This window comes from Rhinolophus ferrumequinum, chromosome 5 (assembly GCF_004115265.2).
Source record: "Rhinolophus ferrumequinum isolate MPI-CBG mRhiFer1 chromosome 5, mRhiFer1_v1.p, whole genome shotgun sequence".
In the NCBI taxonomy this organism is placed as follows: Eukaryota; Metazoa; Chordata; class Mammalia; order Chiroptera; family Rhinolophidae; genus Rhinolophus; species Rhinolophus ferrumequinum.
This window is the reverse complement of record NC_046288.1, coordinates 47,221,605-47,237,932: the sequence shown is the minus strand read 5'-3', so window position 1 is coordinate 47,237,932 and position 16,328 is coordinate 47,221,605. Positions and strand designations below refer to the sequence as shown.

The following is a 16,328-nucleotide window of genomic DNA, read 5'->3' as shown; positions in this document are numbered from 1 at the left end:
GGAGCACGACGTGAAAACGAGCTGGCTGGTATGAAAGAAATGATGCCCAGCCCAGGAAATAAGCTGACATGCTACATAAATTTTCAACTTTAGAATTTGAGAAAGCTCATTATCATCTATGTTTGTTTTGTTGATATCTCACACACGTTAAGCTTCTTGACTTTTTAGTTCTCTTTCAAAAAAATCATACTTAATAAAAACGCCAACAAAGAAAGATGAGAAATGAAAGTACTCATTTTCACTTATAGGCAGAAAGGATACTATCAAAATAGAACTTTTTAGCAAGGTTATTTTTCTGATTACTTTCATGTGCATTAAAATGTATCACTAATAGTTATCAAAATTTTAATACACATAACCTTTGACTCAACAATCCCATTGAAAGGAATTTCTCCCAAGTGAAAAAAAGGGGGAACTGGTTAGAAAGTCATGATGCATCAAAGTAAATGTGTAAGTTCATAAAAATTTTACTCTTCAGTTCTAAGACCAAATCGATACTCCTCCACACAAGTACATCTAATTTATTCTTTACATATCTGTAAATAGTCCCAGGAGAGACTCCAGGAAAAAAAGGTCCCATAGCCAAATATGTTTGGAAGGTACCACATATGTTGTTTCCCTCCTAAAGATTTACACTATACACAATAATTTATGAACGACTACGAGACGTTTTGGAGGGAAATGGTGTTTTCCAAACCTTATAGAGAACACTTCTGTAATCATTAAAAACTAGACTTGTTTAAAACCCACCTGGTGAACGATAGCGACCTTCCTTATAAACCTAAAGGTTCAGAGCTATCACTCAATCACCCTCTCGTCATTCCTTTTTTCTCTTCCCTTCACCTCAGCCCAGGATACTGCGGTGGTTCTAACTTTAGATTAATAACTCATTATAATCACAGGGAACATATTAAAATATAATTCTCAGTTCTTACTTCCCAATATTCTGGTTCCTATCAGTATTTTTAACAAGCAATCAGGTGATTACAGTGTACATCAAATGTTGGGATGTTCGAAATGCCTGACATATTATCACCAAAGAGATGATTACGTATTTTATAAATGATGCTGGGGAACATTTAAAAAACAGTAAGTTCAGAAACCCTGGACTTCATATGGAGTATATTAAAAAATTATTTTTCTACCCAGGGAAAAAAAGGGAAAGGGCATACTAAGACAAGCCAAACCATACCTTAAAAGAATACCCTCTAACATATTGCCCAGAATATTAAGGCAGAGTTTTACCGTATCATAAGAATTCTTAGCCTGTGCTCCACTGAGAAATTTCAGGAACTCTTCAGCTCACTGAGGCTGTAGACACAGTTTTTATGAGTATGTAAATACATGCCTTTTTGTGGAGAAATAATCCAAAGCTTTCACCAATTCTTATACTGCCTGATTACCCAATTTAGGAGCCATTATATTTTTTATTTATCCATCTGAAACAAGGGTGGTAGAAACTGCTTTTTAAAAGTTAACACCATAAATCAGACACACAGAAACATTCTTCAGTGTTGTTTTTTCTCTCAGAGCCAAACACAAAGCGATTTACCTTTGCAGAGTCATATTCAAAGAGCCTGTACAACCCTTAATCTTGTTCTGGGCTTCAAGATGAGTCATTCCATGGGCACTTATCCCATCAATGCTGAGAACCACATCGCCTATTCTGACATTTGCCTGGGATGCTTTGCCGCCGTCTTTTAGCTGCAACAAACAGATTTCATTAGGAGTGTCACTTGTTAAAAAATAAAGAATAATAAACACAGACGAAAATTAAACTTTTGCTTATATCAAAAGTATATGAATATACTATTGGACAAAATAGTAAAAAAATCTTGTTTAACAGGTAAAGTCAAAATTCAAATGACATTCATGTTTATTTTCTTAAATTCTTATTTGCTCTATAAAACTAAAACAATTTTCTGAGAAAGGTTCCCTGATAATTTCTCCATTTCTTTATTGTGTAACAGTAGTGTAACTGTTACGAATGAGGAAGAGAAGTAGCCAAGGAAACTACATTTTAGCAGAAGGAACGGAATACAATCTGAATAGGGTATTTAATACTCTTTTAGGAATAATTTTTACAACTCTTTAAACAGCTATATTCTTGTTTGAGCACAAAAAGTAATACAGATAGAGGATCTATTGAACAATCCTTCCTGTTCAGTCCAATTCATATCCAGTGTTTGGGGGACTGAATACTTTTAGATCACAGGCCCAAATATCTTTTCTATTAGATGTGTTTCCTGTTCCAGGCATTTAGCAGGCAGGGAAGGAAACTAGTTCGTCTGCAGCTGCTAGACTTTTTTCTGTACCACTGTCTTTAATCCCCAATCTTTATTCCCTTCTCTGTAAAATTTTCTATGTGTTTTACGTTAGTCAGTTTGATCTCCTTCAAACTTCACATCTATATATGTTTTATTGCTTCAAAAGAAACAAACGAATATAAAATTACAGTAAAATGAAAGATGATGCAATTTTAGCAGATATCTAGGAACAAGCACATATCAGACCATTCAAATTCAAATCACAAGCTCTGAATTTAATAAGTACAAGTAGATCACACTGAATATTGGGTTGTTGGAAGTTAGGTGAGAATAGGCCCAAAAAAGAAAGAAAATAACCAGTATTCCTTTAGTACTTAAAACCAAAGATTTTAAACAGTTTCTATTTGTGATGATAAAAAATTCTGGAGATGAATAGTGGTGATAACTGTACAACACTGTAAATGTACTTAATGCAACTGAACTGTACACTTAAACATGGTTAAAGTGATTAGCTTTTAGATATGTATATTTTACAACTCATAAAAAACACTAAATATTTTGGAGAACATTTTACTAAAATTACTTTTTGGTTAAAAAAAATATATCCCTCAGCCAACCAAACAAGAACTGAGTGCTGGAATTCATAGTTTGGAAGCAAAGCAATAAATACAATGGATATTGTATATTAGCTTTTGATTAGCATCAGATGTCAAAGTCTTTCCTTAAAAATAATGACCAAGGCAGACCATCCAAGTACACAGAACAAATATTTGGATCGAAAATCAAGAAAACAGTACTGGATCCATCGAGGCAGAGCCCATGCTTGTGTTTCCTCCCCACTAATGCGAAAAGTATGCCTGAACATCACAGACCATCACGAAACATATGCTGAATGAGGGGATGTCACATATGTATTATTTAATGCTAGTAAAATCTATTGTTTGTTTTAAATTGTGACACTAGGAGAAACTAAAATTTTATATAATTTGAAATTTATTTCATTCTCCAATATGTAACTATCAAGTAATTGACACAGTTCTTGAAATTAATAAGAAAAAACATCCAGTTGAGCAACGATATGTAAAATCTAACAGATGTAACGTGTAAAAATCTTTCAAACGTTTCAAACATTATCTTATACATAGTACATAGTGATTTTGTTTTCATCTTTGCTCTAATAGAAACAAACAAAACAACCCATCTCAGCTACCCAAGTATTTGAAGGTACGAAAAATTAATGAAATGTTCACGTTAAAAAAATAAAATTTCCAGAGTAACAAGATCAAAATTTAACTCATATAAAATTTATAAACATAACTACATTATAATGTACACATATACACACCTTCTATTATATACATAGATATTGTATGATTGACAAAGTAGTTCCAAAATTCAATGAAAATTAAGTGAACTGGATTACAGGATCACAGGATCAAAAAGAAAATAATTCAGATAGAACTTTATCACATATATTTTTAAATACTGTATCAGCAGATATATTTATTAAAAAATAAAAGTAATGTGTGTGCATGTAATTGGAAGTTAGGAAAAAGTCTTTAAAATTAACAATAAGTATATTAAATGACATGGCTTTACTACAGTCATGCAACATATAATGACATTTTTGTCAACCAAGGACTGCATATAGGAGGGTGGTCCCATAAGATTATAATGGAGCTGAAAATTCTTATTGCCTAGTGATGTCATAGCTATCATAAGATCACCTCCCAATGCATTCATCACTCACGTGTTTGTGGTGATGCTGGTATGAACAAACCAAGGGCACTGCCAGCCTCACAAAAGTATAGCACACACAATTATGCACAGTACATAATACTTGATGATGATTAATAAATGACCATATTACTGGTTTATGTATTTACAATACTATACTTTTGTTATTTTACAGTGTAGTCTTTCTACTTATTAAAAAAAACTGCTGTAAAACAGTATACCACGTTACATCAGTAGCAGCCTTACACATCTCGTCTCTACCGCATCTCTTGATTGCATCACTTTCTCTTGTGCTTGATTTACTCTTGTGTCGTTCTGTACAGTGACATGCTGTAGAGGCTTGTAGCCTAGGAGCGATGGGATATGCCACACAGCCTAGGTGTGTAACTGGCTGCACCATCTAGGTTGGTGTAAGTGCATTTGATGATGTTCTCCCAGTGACAAAATCGCCTAACGATGCATTTCTCAGAACCGATCCCCATCGTTAAGCAGCGCATGACCGAACACTAAATAACAGGTGTGGACCATCTTTTAATAATTAGTATTTCTTTTTATTAATTTAAATATTTAAAAAATCATTTAATTAAAGCAAACTCATTGTTCTGCTCTGATGTACAGAACTAAATGGTTTAAATTGTGAAAGACATTTAAAAGAAAACAGTTCCTAAAGCCAGCAATGCCACCACTTTCTATGGGAGTTATTTATAGGGTTGTTATAATGATTATGTGAGATTATAGCTCAATGAACGTTAGCTGTCATTACCAGTCTCTTGACCTCAGATTACTACTCTGAGAAATGTGGGCACGCACTAGATGGTCTCAAAGGCCTTCCTAAGGTCTCTTCCAGTTTTAAAAATTTACCTATCTGTGAGCTATCTGCACAAAGGTATAGATCTAATCCTAAAGTAAGAGTAAACTGTATTTAATCTCAACCCTTTCTTAATCAACTATCAGGAATGTACCATTGCCATCAGTACAATCTTTCATATTATTTAAACTGACAAACTCCTTTTGTCTAGTTTCTTGAGCTTAGTAATATTGTCTTGCGCTTTTGACATTAACATCTTTTCTAAATCTCCAACCATTTTATTATTCAAGACTAAGGCTTTCTACTCACACTATTTAAACTGAAAAGCACAAAGAGCCTGAAGAAATGCTGTATGTATAGTGGGAAAGGCCCAATGCATAGAAACATACTTAAGACTTGTTAAAGATGGCATCTCACTGAATACTCTTATGAGCTTAACTTATCCCCAGAACCACTTTCTCAAGCCATCCACTCATCAAAAAAGATAAATGTTTTGTTTTCTTTTTTCCCCCATTAATTTTGTAGGATGTAGCATATTATGAATTGTGAGCAACTAAGGAAAAACTACAAGGTCACTCATTTTGTGCATAGCTCATTTTTCCTTTGTTTTTGCAAGTCTAAATAGCTTGCATTTGTTTGAAGCAGTAATAACTTTCTGTCATCAGTAAATCGTGTACATATTATATGACAACCATAAGTGTGTGTGTATATATTTCATAAATGCACAATGTGTAGGAAGAAGCAGCTGTGGGAGGCTCCTGGGTCAAGTTCAGTATAAATCAAGCTAATCACAAGCAAATGCTTCTCTTTGATCTTTAAATGCATTTTTCAGTACTGCTGTCCAATTTTCCATAAACTTAACTATAACTGTATGCTTCTTTAAAAACATTGCTTTGTGGTCTCACTTAAATTGCAAGCATACATGGCTGCACATGTTGGAACTACCTCTGAGCTTCTGTTTACTAATGCAGATGGGTGGACTTTCTCTCTCTCTCTCTCTCTCTCTCTCTCTCTCTCTCTCTCTCTCTCTCTCTCTCTCTGTGTGTGTGTGTGTGTGTGTGTGTGTGTGTGTGTGTGTGGTGTGGAACATGTAAAAGAAAAAGACATCACAGGCTTCCTCCATTTTACTTTGACTAGAAAATACCTAAAGGTAACTTTTCTTCAGTCATTTTAGAGGGGGAGTTCCTCTCACGTAGTCTTTTCCTGTCCTAAGAAAGAAATGACCCAGAAAAAGTAACTAGGACTACTTATGGAACACCACAGTAAGTCAGGGGCTTCGGGAGGCATTTATTGTTCTTTCACACTATCAGATTTTTTACAGATGGGAAAAGAGTGCTTCAAAGGGATTAAATGACTTGCCTACGTCCATGTAGCAAGTAAGAACACAGTACTGAGCAGAGGCTTTGAAGTTAGGCAAACATGAGTTCATATCCATGTTCTACCATCTATTTAATTGTGTGACATTAGTTAATAGGCCTCTCTAAACTTCAGCTATCTCTCCTTGAAAATAGGGACTATAACTCCACCTGCCTCGCGTAGCTGTTGAGCAGATGAAACACCAGCACAGCATGCACCACACAGCGCACAGAAAATGTTCACTGCTATCATCATCATCATCATCATTATTCTGTGCCACCAATTCTCACAGGCTGGACACCTGCTTCGAGGACCTGCAGGCTAGAGAAGCCAGCTTTCACACTGACCGGTCTTAACTTCTGGCTTTTCCCTTCCTTTCTTAAAAGAAGACCCAAAATCCTTCCTTCATTCATTCTCTTCCCTCTGCTTCTCTAACCCTAAGCCTTCTCCTCACTCAGCGACAGAGCTCCATATGCCACAGATTTAGAACCCCCGCTGACCATGTCCTCCTTCCTTGCTTACCACTATCCAAATCTGAATTTTCCAAACTCCATGCCCTCAAGATGGTGACTTCATATCACCACTTCCTAGGACAATTAGGTATTGTCACTTCACCAAGCGGCCAAAGGGTAAGAATCAGTAAGGTGATGTTGGTGAAGAAGCGTGGAGTTGGGGATCAGGGAAGGAAAAGAAGGAAGGGAAACGTGAGAACACACAGCAAGGGAACAAAGGAGTGTACTGGTATAGGGAGTAGAACAGGGACCCAGGACCAGGAGGGAAGAGGTGGCCAGGAGGTCTCCTAGGCTTGGGCAGCTGCTTCCAGGCCTGGTGTCTGGCTGTGTTGTACATCCATGTGCACACACCCAAGATAATATATCTAAACTGAAGAGAACATCAAAATAATCACTCATGATAGAAGAAAGATGTTATACTTCGACTTCAATAACTAAAATAATATAAATGACTATAATTAATAACTATAATTTAGAACCAATTAACTCACAGCAATACGTATGTGTATCATTAAACATGTCATTAACTTTATTGCACTTAAATAAAATTTATAATTAAACCTCCCCCACGTGCTTAGCCTCCATACAAATGTGTGGTTCCAGGAGCATTGCTTAAAACTTTTTAAGGAAAGAGAAAAATAACACTACGTCTTTATAAAACTGCACTGAAAATAAAACATTAGTATCTCAAGATAGCATACCACTTAGATGAGAATCTCAAAAATGCACTCAATAAAAAAAACGTATCTTATCCTCAAAGAAGTATGCTATTTGGGATTCATAAGGTCTTAGAGATATGCCTACGGTATCAGATTAACCGTTCCCCATGGCCATCACCTCTAGAGAGCACATCATTGCAACAAACCAATCATTGAACTCATGGCAAAATAATAAATAAATAAACAAAACCAGTGAAAGCCCTATAGAGCTTTCATTTTTAAAAGTTAGAACCCAAATGGGAGATATTTTAAATAAGTCAAAGTGCCTAAGATTTCTATTTAAAATGAGTGTTTACAAAAGCTTCTATATTGTCCTCAACTTTTTCATCAAGAGGCAGCATGTTTAGCCATAGCAGTGACTCCAACACTTTCTTAGAATTCCCTAATGAAATGTATTCTTCGACGTCACAGGGAATTCTCAGTATGCACCCAAAAACCTCTACTGGAAATAAACCAGCAGTTACAAATCTCAAAAAACAGGTGTTAGCAATAGAAATGATTTACTGAAGAGACATATACAGATGCCCAACTGCATAACAGAGATCATTTTATAAAGTAGATGATTTTAATATTTCGATGTTTACTAAGAATGATTTACGCTGGTTCAAAAAAAAAATTGCCTTTGGTCGTTCGGGTAACAAGTAGGAGACAGGTACCTATATAATGAGCCACAACCAACATGCAAGTTTTCGACTTTCTGCATATTTCCCACAAATATGGACTGTTTGGAAATTATGACCCTAAGACCATGGGTATGACAGGAATGCCGTCAGACTTAGTAAATGTGAAAAAGGAACATATAAATATGACAGCTACAGAAAGAAGCACTAACAGAAACTTCCCACATCTGAAAACCATGGGAACTAAACCATGGGAAAATAAAAGCTTTTGTTTTTCTAACAGGGCTGTTACTAAAATTTGGAGAAATATACTAATAAAATTATGTCAATCTGACCAACAGAATTTTCTTGAGGCAGAAGAAAGCACTGAGAAAAGTCTTATTTAAAAAAAAACACCTGATTAACGGTCAATCTTTAATTTTGCTTTAAAATGTTACTTTCTAGTACCTACTGTGGCATAAAAACTTTGAATCTAGACATATGAGCGTATGGTTGAAAGTGTCTAGGTGTCTACTGCACTAATCCCCCCGAAAACACGTAAGAACTTACATGCATCACAGCATAGAAAGAACTCAGAGAACTGGTTTTCCTGACAAACAATGAGTGCTACTCGCCACCACCAAATATCACAAACAAACAAAAGTGGTGGAGTTTTCAGCCACTAAAGTGAGCAGAGTAAAGAACATTTGAGAAGTGCTGGGTTGTTCGTGTTTTTTTTCAAACTTATCCGCTAAGGCTTTTTTCAAATCCCAATTTATTTACTGCCATTCCAGTGCTAATCTGCCTTACAAATTACACTCAGCACTTAAAGTTGTCCTGTCTTGGACTTTTTATTGTTATAAAGTGTCGGTGCCTTGACTAGCCTGGCAATGCTACTTAATCACATATGAAGCCCATCTCTGGCTTGGCTGTATAATGTGAACATGCCCCTTTAAAATCTGAGGCTACTTTGGATTAATTTTACTACCCTTTTCTGTGAAGTAAAGTGATTTGGCTTTTTGTAGGTTCGAATGGTGAGATAAAACAAGCAGCGATTACTGATGTCTCTCTGTGAATAAATTTGTAAAATCCTGACTCATGTGAGCACTGGTTAGTTGAACTATGGGCCTTATTTTTTTGGTGTATGAGTCTAACTGGAATCAGTTTCACCCGGAAATCTGAGTATATACCTTATATGGTAGCAATGATGAGAATGCCTCAAAGTCCGTGCCATTCATTATGCCTTACAAACCAAACGGAAGTAAGAGAATGTTTATGCCTCTTTCCTTATGTAGCCATGGAGCTAACCCGTTCAAACACAGAGCTTCTGCACATATTGTTTATTCTAGTAGTCTAAATGTATTTCCCATGATAACTCCTTCATTGAAATAACACATTTATTCTTCCCTATCACCATCCTAAGAAAATTAAAACATACCTTCTTAAACTGTAATTCACTGCTAAGATGCCAAATAATTTTCATTTTATAGCTAATCCATATGTGCTTAACCCAGAGATTTAATGTTCTTTGTAGTTAATATGTGAATATAATTTCTCCAGAAATGTGAAAAGTATGGTAGTTAAAAATAAAGCACATCTAATATATCTCAAAATCAAACAGATTTCTTAATTATAGAGAAATTAATGTTTCTCAGTAGGCTTGTTACTGTATAATAAGGAAAACAGTAAAAAAAAAAAAGCCACAGATAGCTGTAAACATTAAAAATGAATTAGTGAACTCTAGTTTACCTGCAAATACTGAAATTCACACATTTCAACCCTCCCTCTTCACTAGGCTCTGTTTGGTGATGAGATGAATCCCCTGGAACTGAAGGCAAACTGTGTACAAGTATGCATGTATTTTCCAGAGCATGTAGTAAGTCCAGAGCTTTCCTGAAACTCTCAAAGGCATCTATGACCAAAAAAATGTTAAGAACTAAGGATTTAATGAAACCTTAGAACAGTGTTTCTCAAAGTGTGGTTCCTAAACCACCAATGCCAGCCTACTTCTATGACAAGGGGGGAAAAAATCACAAGCCCTTTAAAATCCACAAGCTAAAGATGCTTCCAAATGAAAAAATCCATTAACATCAAGAAAATTTAAGAACTCGAAGCCGAATTAATATTTATTCTAAGTGGTGCAAAATCATGATTTCACATGCTAGTGGAAGTGTAGCTTAAAAAAGACCAGGGATTCACTTTTAAGAAACTTTAAAAATCTTCATAGTAGTAAATTACTAACATTTAATAACGGCCTATCCTAATAAGGCACTACATTCACTACTGAATGCTGAGAAAAGGTATAAAACAAGAGGCATGGCCCTTTCCCTCATCCCCTGTTTTATATTATTTAACTTTTCCTACGTGTACGCAACTCTCCATAAAGCAGTGTTCCTCAAACTATCTGTGTGGCAAAAGACACTATCCGTGGGGAAAGATTTTTTTCCCCTCATCTGTCATATGCCAATTCTTCTGTAATGTGTAATGATAAATTACTGGAAAAACAAAATTTAAAGAAATCATACAAAATATAAGACCAAATTTTTTATCATCACATTCAACAGACTTTACTCTGTCAAATTACTCTGTCAAACTCTGAAAGTTTCTAGATCCTTTCTCTTCATTTCTACCCTTATTTCATCTCAAACTGTAACCAACAGTCTGCTGGATGGCTGACAGCAAGGATATATCTTCTAGGCAATGACTGTATTTTTTTTTCTCTTTAGATCCATCATACATAGACTTAAGCATAATACACAACAGACGTTTGATGAATCATCACACTGGAAAGCAAAGGTATTTAACACATTGGCTGTTATTTAGCAATTTGTCACCAATTCTTTTTGCTCTTGTGTTAAACATAAAGTGATTAATTAGATCGTACATTTATTTTGGCACAGTTATCTGACTTTTTCTTTAGGACTTGTTTCTAAAAAGGTATGCACATTTAAATTGTTGATCCATGACACTGGACTGCCAGTAAGAATGTCTGTGGCCATTAATAATTCTGCACAGTGCGTATGAACGTGTGTTATCCACACCCATGCAACCTGTACTATTACAAAGGACACCTGAGGGTAATCCTAGGTGCACTAAAAATCCTGTGACCTTGGACACGGCATTTACATCCCTGGCCTCATTCTGTCAGCTGTACAAGAGCGTTGGAACAAAGGTTCTAGGGTTCCTTTAACCTCGAAGCCGTAAGAAATAGTAACACAGACTTTATAATCTCTCACTAGGCTAAACAGTCATTACAATTACTATCTGTCACTCACTTTGGCGCCAAAATGAATTTTGTATTATTCTGCAATTACTTTATATATGTTATTCTTATTTCTCTATTACAAAAGATTAAAACGGCAAACGTGTGCTTTTTAAAAACCTAAAACCTCGTCAACATTAAATCCCAAAAGTATGGGTTTCAGAACTAACTAGGAGAGAAGAGAATCTAACTTATCTACTTCTTCAGATTCCAGGTGATTTTTTCTTTTAGAATGAATTAGTCTAAAGGACAAGAATCTTCTTTCCACTGGGAGCAGGTGAGCCCCTTAGAATTCAATGCTGAATTATGCATTCATTTGTTTATCATACATTTACTGAGCGATTACCTATGGACCAGATGCCAACGACTGTAACACTGACTTATTAGGCTAATGGGAAAATACACACTTATTCGACCATTTACAAATACCTGTCAAATACCTATTACATGCCTGCTGCTCTAGGAATGATAACACAACAATGAACAAAATGCAGTCCTGGCCTCATGGAACTCAAATTCAATCCGCGGGAAGAAGATAAACAAACATACAGGTAAATAATAAAATGTAAGGAAGTGATACGTATTACACAAGAAAAATAAAACAGAGCAAGGGAGTAGAAAGTGTCAGGAGATGTTCTTTTAAGGTAGGGTAGTCAGAGAAGACTTCCTGGGAGAGGTGACATTTGAACACAGACTCAAATGAACTTAACAGAAAGAGCCTTGCAGCTATCTAGAAGGAAAGCTTTCTAGGCCACAGGGATGAGCAAAGGTAAAAAATTCTCTGGGGCACTACGACATAATAAAGAAATGTATGAAGTTATCAATAACACAAAGACTGGGGGCCGGCCTGGTGGCACAGGAGGTTGGAGCTCCATGCTCCTAACTCCGAAGGCTGCCGGTTCGATTCCCACATGGGCCACTGGGCTCTCAACCACAAGGTTGCCAGTTGGACTCCTCAACTCCCGCAAGGGATGGTGGGCTGCGCCCCCGGCAACTAACAACAGCAACTGGACCTGGAGCTGAGCTGCGCCCTCCACAACTAAGATTGAAAGGACAACAACTTGACTTGGAAAAAGTCCTGGAAGTACACACTGTTCCCCAATAAAGTCCTGTTCCCCTCCCCCAATAAAAGCTTTAAAAAATAAAATAAAAAAATAACACAAAGACTAGAATCCACTTAGGTGGCATGAGAAAAGTTTCTCAGAGATAATGGCAATTGCTTAATATATAGTGCTTAAATATTGGTTGGAAGTTGCAGAAGCAAAACAGGAGAGATTGCTCTAGCCAGGGGTGTCCAAACTTTGTTCAACGTTTTTCACCAAGGGCCATATGCGGTAAAATACACAAACAGCCGGGCCACTCACTCGAGGTGAAGTACGTATTGCCTCACCTGGTTTATTTAAGTAAACTAAATATATTTTTGGAATTTGCTGCGGGCCAATTAAAAATGGATTGCGGGCCGCAGTTGGCCCGCCCGCGGGCCACAGTTTGGACACCCCTGCTCTAGGCAAAAACAAAGAACACATGAAAAACATGGTAACATAAAAGTACTACTACTTCCAAGGAAAGGCAAGTAGTTGGGTATCCACATTATATGGAGAAAGTGACAGGGAAAATGACAGCCAAGGCTAGTCAGGTTGCCAAAAGCTATACAATAAAGGGCATAGTATGTGACAATAAATAACTTCTGAAGAATCTAAGTTGACAAGTTGCTTCCACATTAACTGCTGTGGTCTCCTTAAAATGTTCACTGCTTAGAACAGATTGCTTACATTATACAACTAGCACTCCTGGATGCCACCCTGTTCCCAAGAAATCCATGCTTGTCAACTGGTACCTTTCAGTGCTTTTCCTGCCATGCACTTTCTCTCATCCCTTAGAGAACATGGGTATGTCTCCACTCCTGTCGCAGGAAGTTTGGCTTCAGCTTCCTTCATACATCTGTAGCCTTTCAGAACCAAGACCCATCAACACTTGGACCCGTGGAGTTATCATTTCTATACATAGAATTATTTATCCTGCTTGGGATTTGTTGAGCAAAAAGAAACTCCTAGGGGTCCTTTCCCTTCTAGTTGTCTTTGTTTAGGTCAGAACTACCACCAATACCCCTAACAGGTCTCCTGGGCCTTTTCTTACAGTCCCAGATTTATTGTTCTAGCCCAATAAACCTGCCTGCCCAATTGGCTTTTATCAAAAGAGCACCAAGTGTTAGTAGATGACTTCTAGCACTCTGGTCTCTAGTCACACAACACTGATTTCCTCCACATGTTCCACTCCTCCGCACAGAGCAAATGCACATCACAAACAGCAGCTAGAAATGGCAAGGAACTGTTCTTACGTCGGTGCCACTGTTGTTTCTTTAGTTTTGTTCTTTTTTAAACTAAGGGTAAAAGAGATGGAGCAACTGAATACTTCTTGTTCTGGTGCAGCTGGTGCACCATATGTTTCTGAGCTCTGGTAACACTGGACTTGGCAGGGGACAGGGTGCTGACGGCACTTAGAGAAAGCCCATTAAGCACTGTCATTGCTCCCAATGGTGCAAAGTCTGCAGAGCAGTGGGCGTGAAGGAGCTGAGGGGGCTAGGTTTTTATCTGCCTGGTAGACTATTCCTGAAGCCTATTGTTTGCTGTTTCATCTTCACCCTGATTCCCACTAATGACATTAGCACTTTGATGAATCAAACCACCTCTTCCCTTCAGTCCGCCCCAGAGTCACTCAAATACAAAGAGAAGACCAAAGCTCTGATTGTTAGAGAAAACAAGAATTTACTACAGTGTTTCCCCGAAAATAAGACCGAACCGGAAAATAAGCCCTAGCGTGTTTTTCAAGATGACATCCCCTGAACATGAGGCCTAATGTGTCTTTTGGAGCAAAAATTAATATAAAACCCAGTCTTATTTTTGGGGAAACACGGTAGTAGAAATAAATCTAGGCTCTATAAAAATCTAGGCTCTTGCATCAATCAGAAATGACCAGTACTACCAACTGTAGATCATTATTGAATGATGAGAGATCAGTGTTTTCCCTGAAAGTATATGAGCTATAGTTGACATGGGTTCCACTCTTTCAGCAAAAGGTTAATGAGTACATGATATATACCAGTGCATACAGTATATTCTGGGGGGAGTAAAAAGGGGTTGGTAACATTGAGTTATATTTTTTAAATTGTTAAAGCTTATGTGTTGGCCTTTTTTTGGTGGCTGTGAAGCTGGAGAGATCCGGGCCGGGTGAAGACATCAGATCTCACTGTCTTCCCAGCCCTTCGACCCTCCCCCGAAAGGCCCTCAATAAAAAGGTTTGATCTCCCCCACACCGAAAAAAGAACGTGTAGTTAACAAATAATATTTATAAGACTTAACTACCATTTATTGAGTACTCACTACTATGCTAGGTCCTTTCCTACTTTCTCTTTTTACAAAACCTTCTATCTCTACATGTAAAATGACAGAGATCAGATAACAAATGAAAAAATTGTCCTATCTCACAGGTGAACATTCAACCTTAGTATTTCAATGTATGCAATCATCTATTCAAAAAGTTAAATAGTAAGAATATATTTCCAAAAAAACCTATCTGGCAACCCCTTGGTTAGCACAGCTATGAGTGTTATTCCCTGCTGGCAATTATTATAAGCCATTTCCTCACCTTCCAAGCAATAGTATACAATGTCAAACTATGATTTGCGTAAGAAAACTCCGATTCCAGGAGCAAAAGCCTCCAAATAGTCCCTGAGTTATCCAGCTACACTGTTCAGCATCACAGACATAAACCAGAAACCAGTGTGCTCATATGTAAAGTCTACTATAATAGCTCAGAAACACTCAGGTAAGGAACACAATCCTTGCAACAGATTCTTTCATCACAGGCACACTTCATGGTCTCAAAATTGTTCTGGCATAAAACCTAATGGAATAGAAACATAAGTTTTTACTGATAATACTCTGAAGGGTTGTATACATAGCAAGCTTCAACAGTAAAGATTTTTTTCAAATAAGTATTGTTGGGTTTTTTTGTTATTGTTATATTTTATTTTGCTTGGAAGAAAAAGGAGAAGATGAAGGGACAATAGGTATTTTGCCCTACCAAAATGATCTGGAAACCAAAAACTTTTCTCCTTGAAGCTTTATAAAACACAAAAAGAACAACAACAACAACAACAACAACAGGCAGAAACGACCCAGCCCTAACTGAAATGGATTTTTTATTGTATTTATTTTCTTCACTCCCAAATCTAACACTTATTTGGGTATTTGATTAAATGTATGAAATCTTTCTTGATTTTCACTTGATAATTACTCTCCAATCATTAAAAATCATTGCTTGGAGCGGATTCAATATTTGTTTCCAGCAACTTTTTAAAGACTTAGGAGGTATGTATATCAATTTGTAGATGCCAAAAAACAGGGTAGAAAAGAGATGTATACTGGGCTGTGGAAGAAAGACTTAAAAGCTCTTTATTAACTTGAAGAGATTAACTTGAAGAGATAAAACATACAGAGATAAATCTATAACCCAGTATTTAGTTTCAAAAGCAAGAAATTCAAAGAGTAATTCAAATTCAATAGAAGGAGGCTTGACAAGGAGTCCACAAAAATAATATCAAGGAGATTTTAGGCTATGTTATCCCTGTGAGTCAATACTATGACAGTCTGTTTGGGTGTGCGTGTGTGTGTGTGTGTGTGTGTGTCTGTGCGTGTGTGTGTGTATGTTTTAAGTAGTAATATAGCCTTAATCTACATTAAAAAAAAAAAGCACTATCCACATTAGGGAAGAGCTGGTCCCACTCTTATGTATTCTACATGTTCGGGAATATCATGTGTAATTTAGTAGAATATTATGTGTAATTCAGTACCAAAGAAACAACTACAGGCAGAGAATAAAAGATCCAGGCCAAGAATTACTTATTAAAAACGGATGGTGGTGGGTAGCCAGTTAGCTCGTTAGAGCATGGTGCTAATAACGCCAAGGTTGCCAGTTTGATCCCCACATGGGCCACTGTGAGCTGGCCAGTTTGATCCCCACATGGGCCACTGTGAGCTGTGCCTTCCTTAAAAAAAAAAAAAAAGGG

The 16,328-nt window shown here is 36.8% G+C and overlaps 1 protein-coding gene across 10 annotated transcripts in view; it reads right to left on the bottom strand.

Moving 5' to 3' along the window:
* Positions 1-16,328, bottom strand: part of PDLIM5 (PDZ and LIM domain 5) — a 187,540-nt gene that overhangs the window by 124,789 nt on the left and 46,423 nt on the right. For all 10 annotated transcript variants that reach the window (XM_033105714.1, XM_033105716.1, XM_033105717.1 and 7 more), the window contains exon 3: positions 1,553-1,704. In XM_033105714.1, the coding sequence (XP_032961605.1) occupies positions 1,553-1,704 (152 nt within the window). The remainder of the gene's footprint in view (positions 1-1,552; positions 1,705-16,328) is intronic.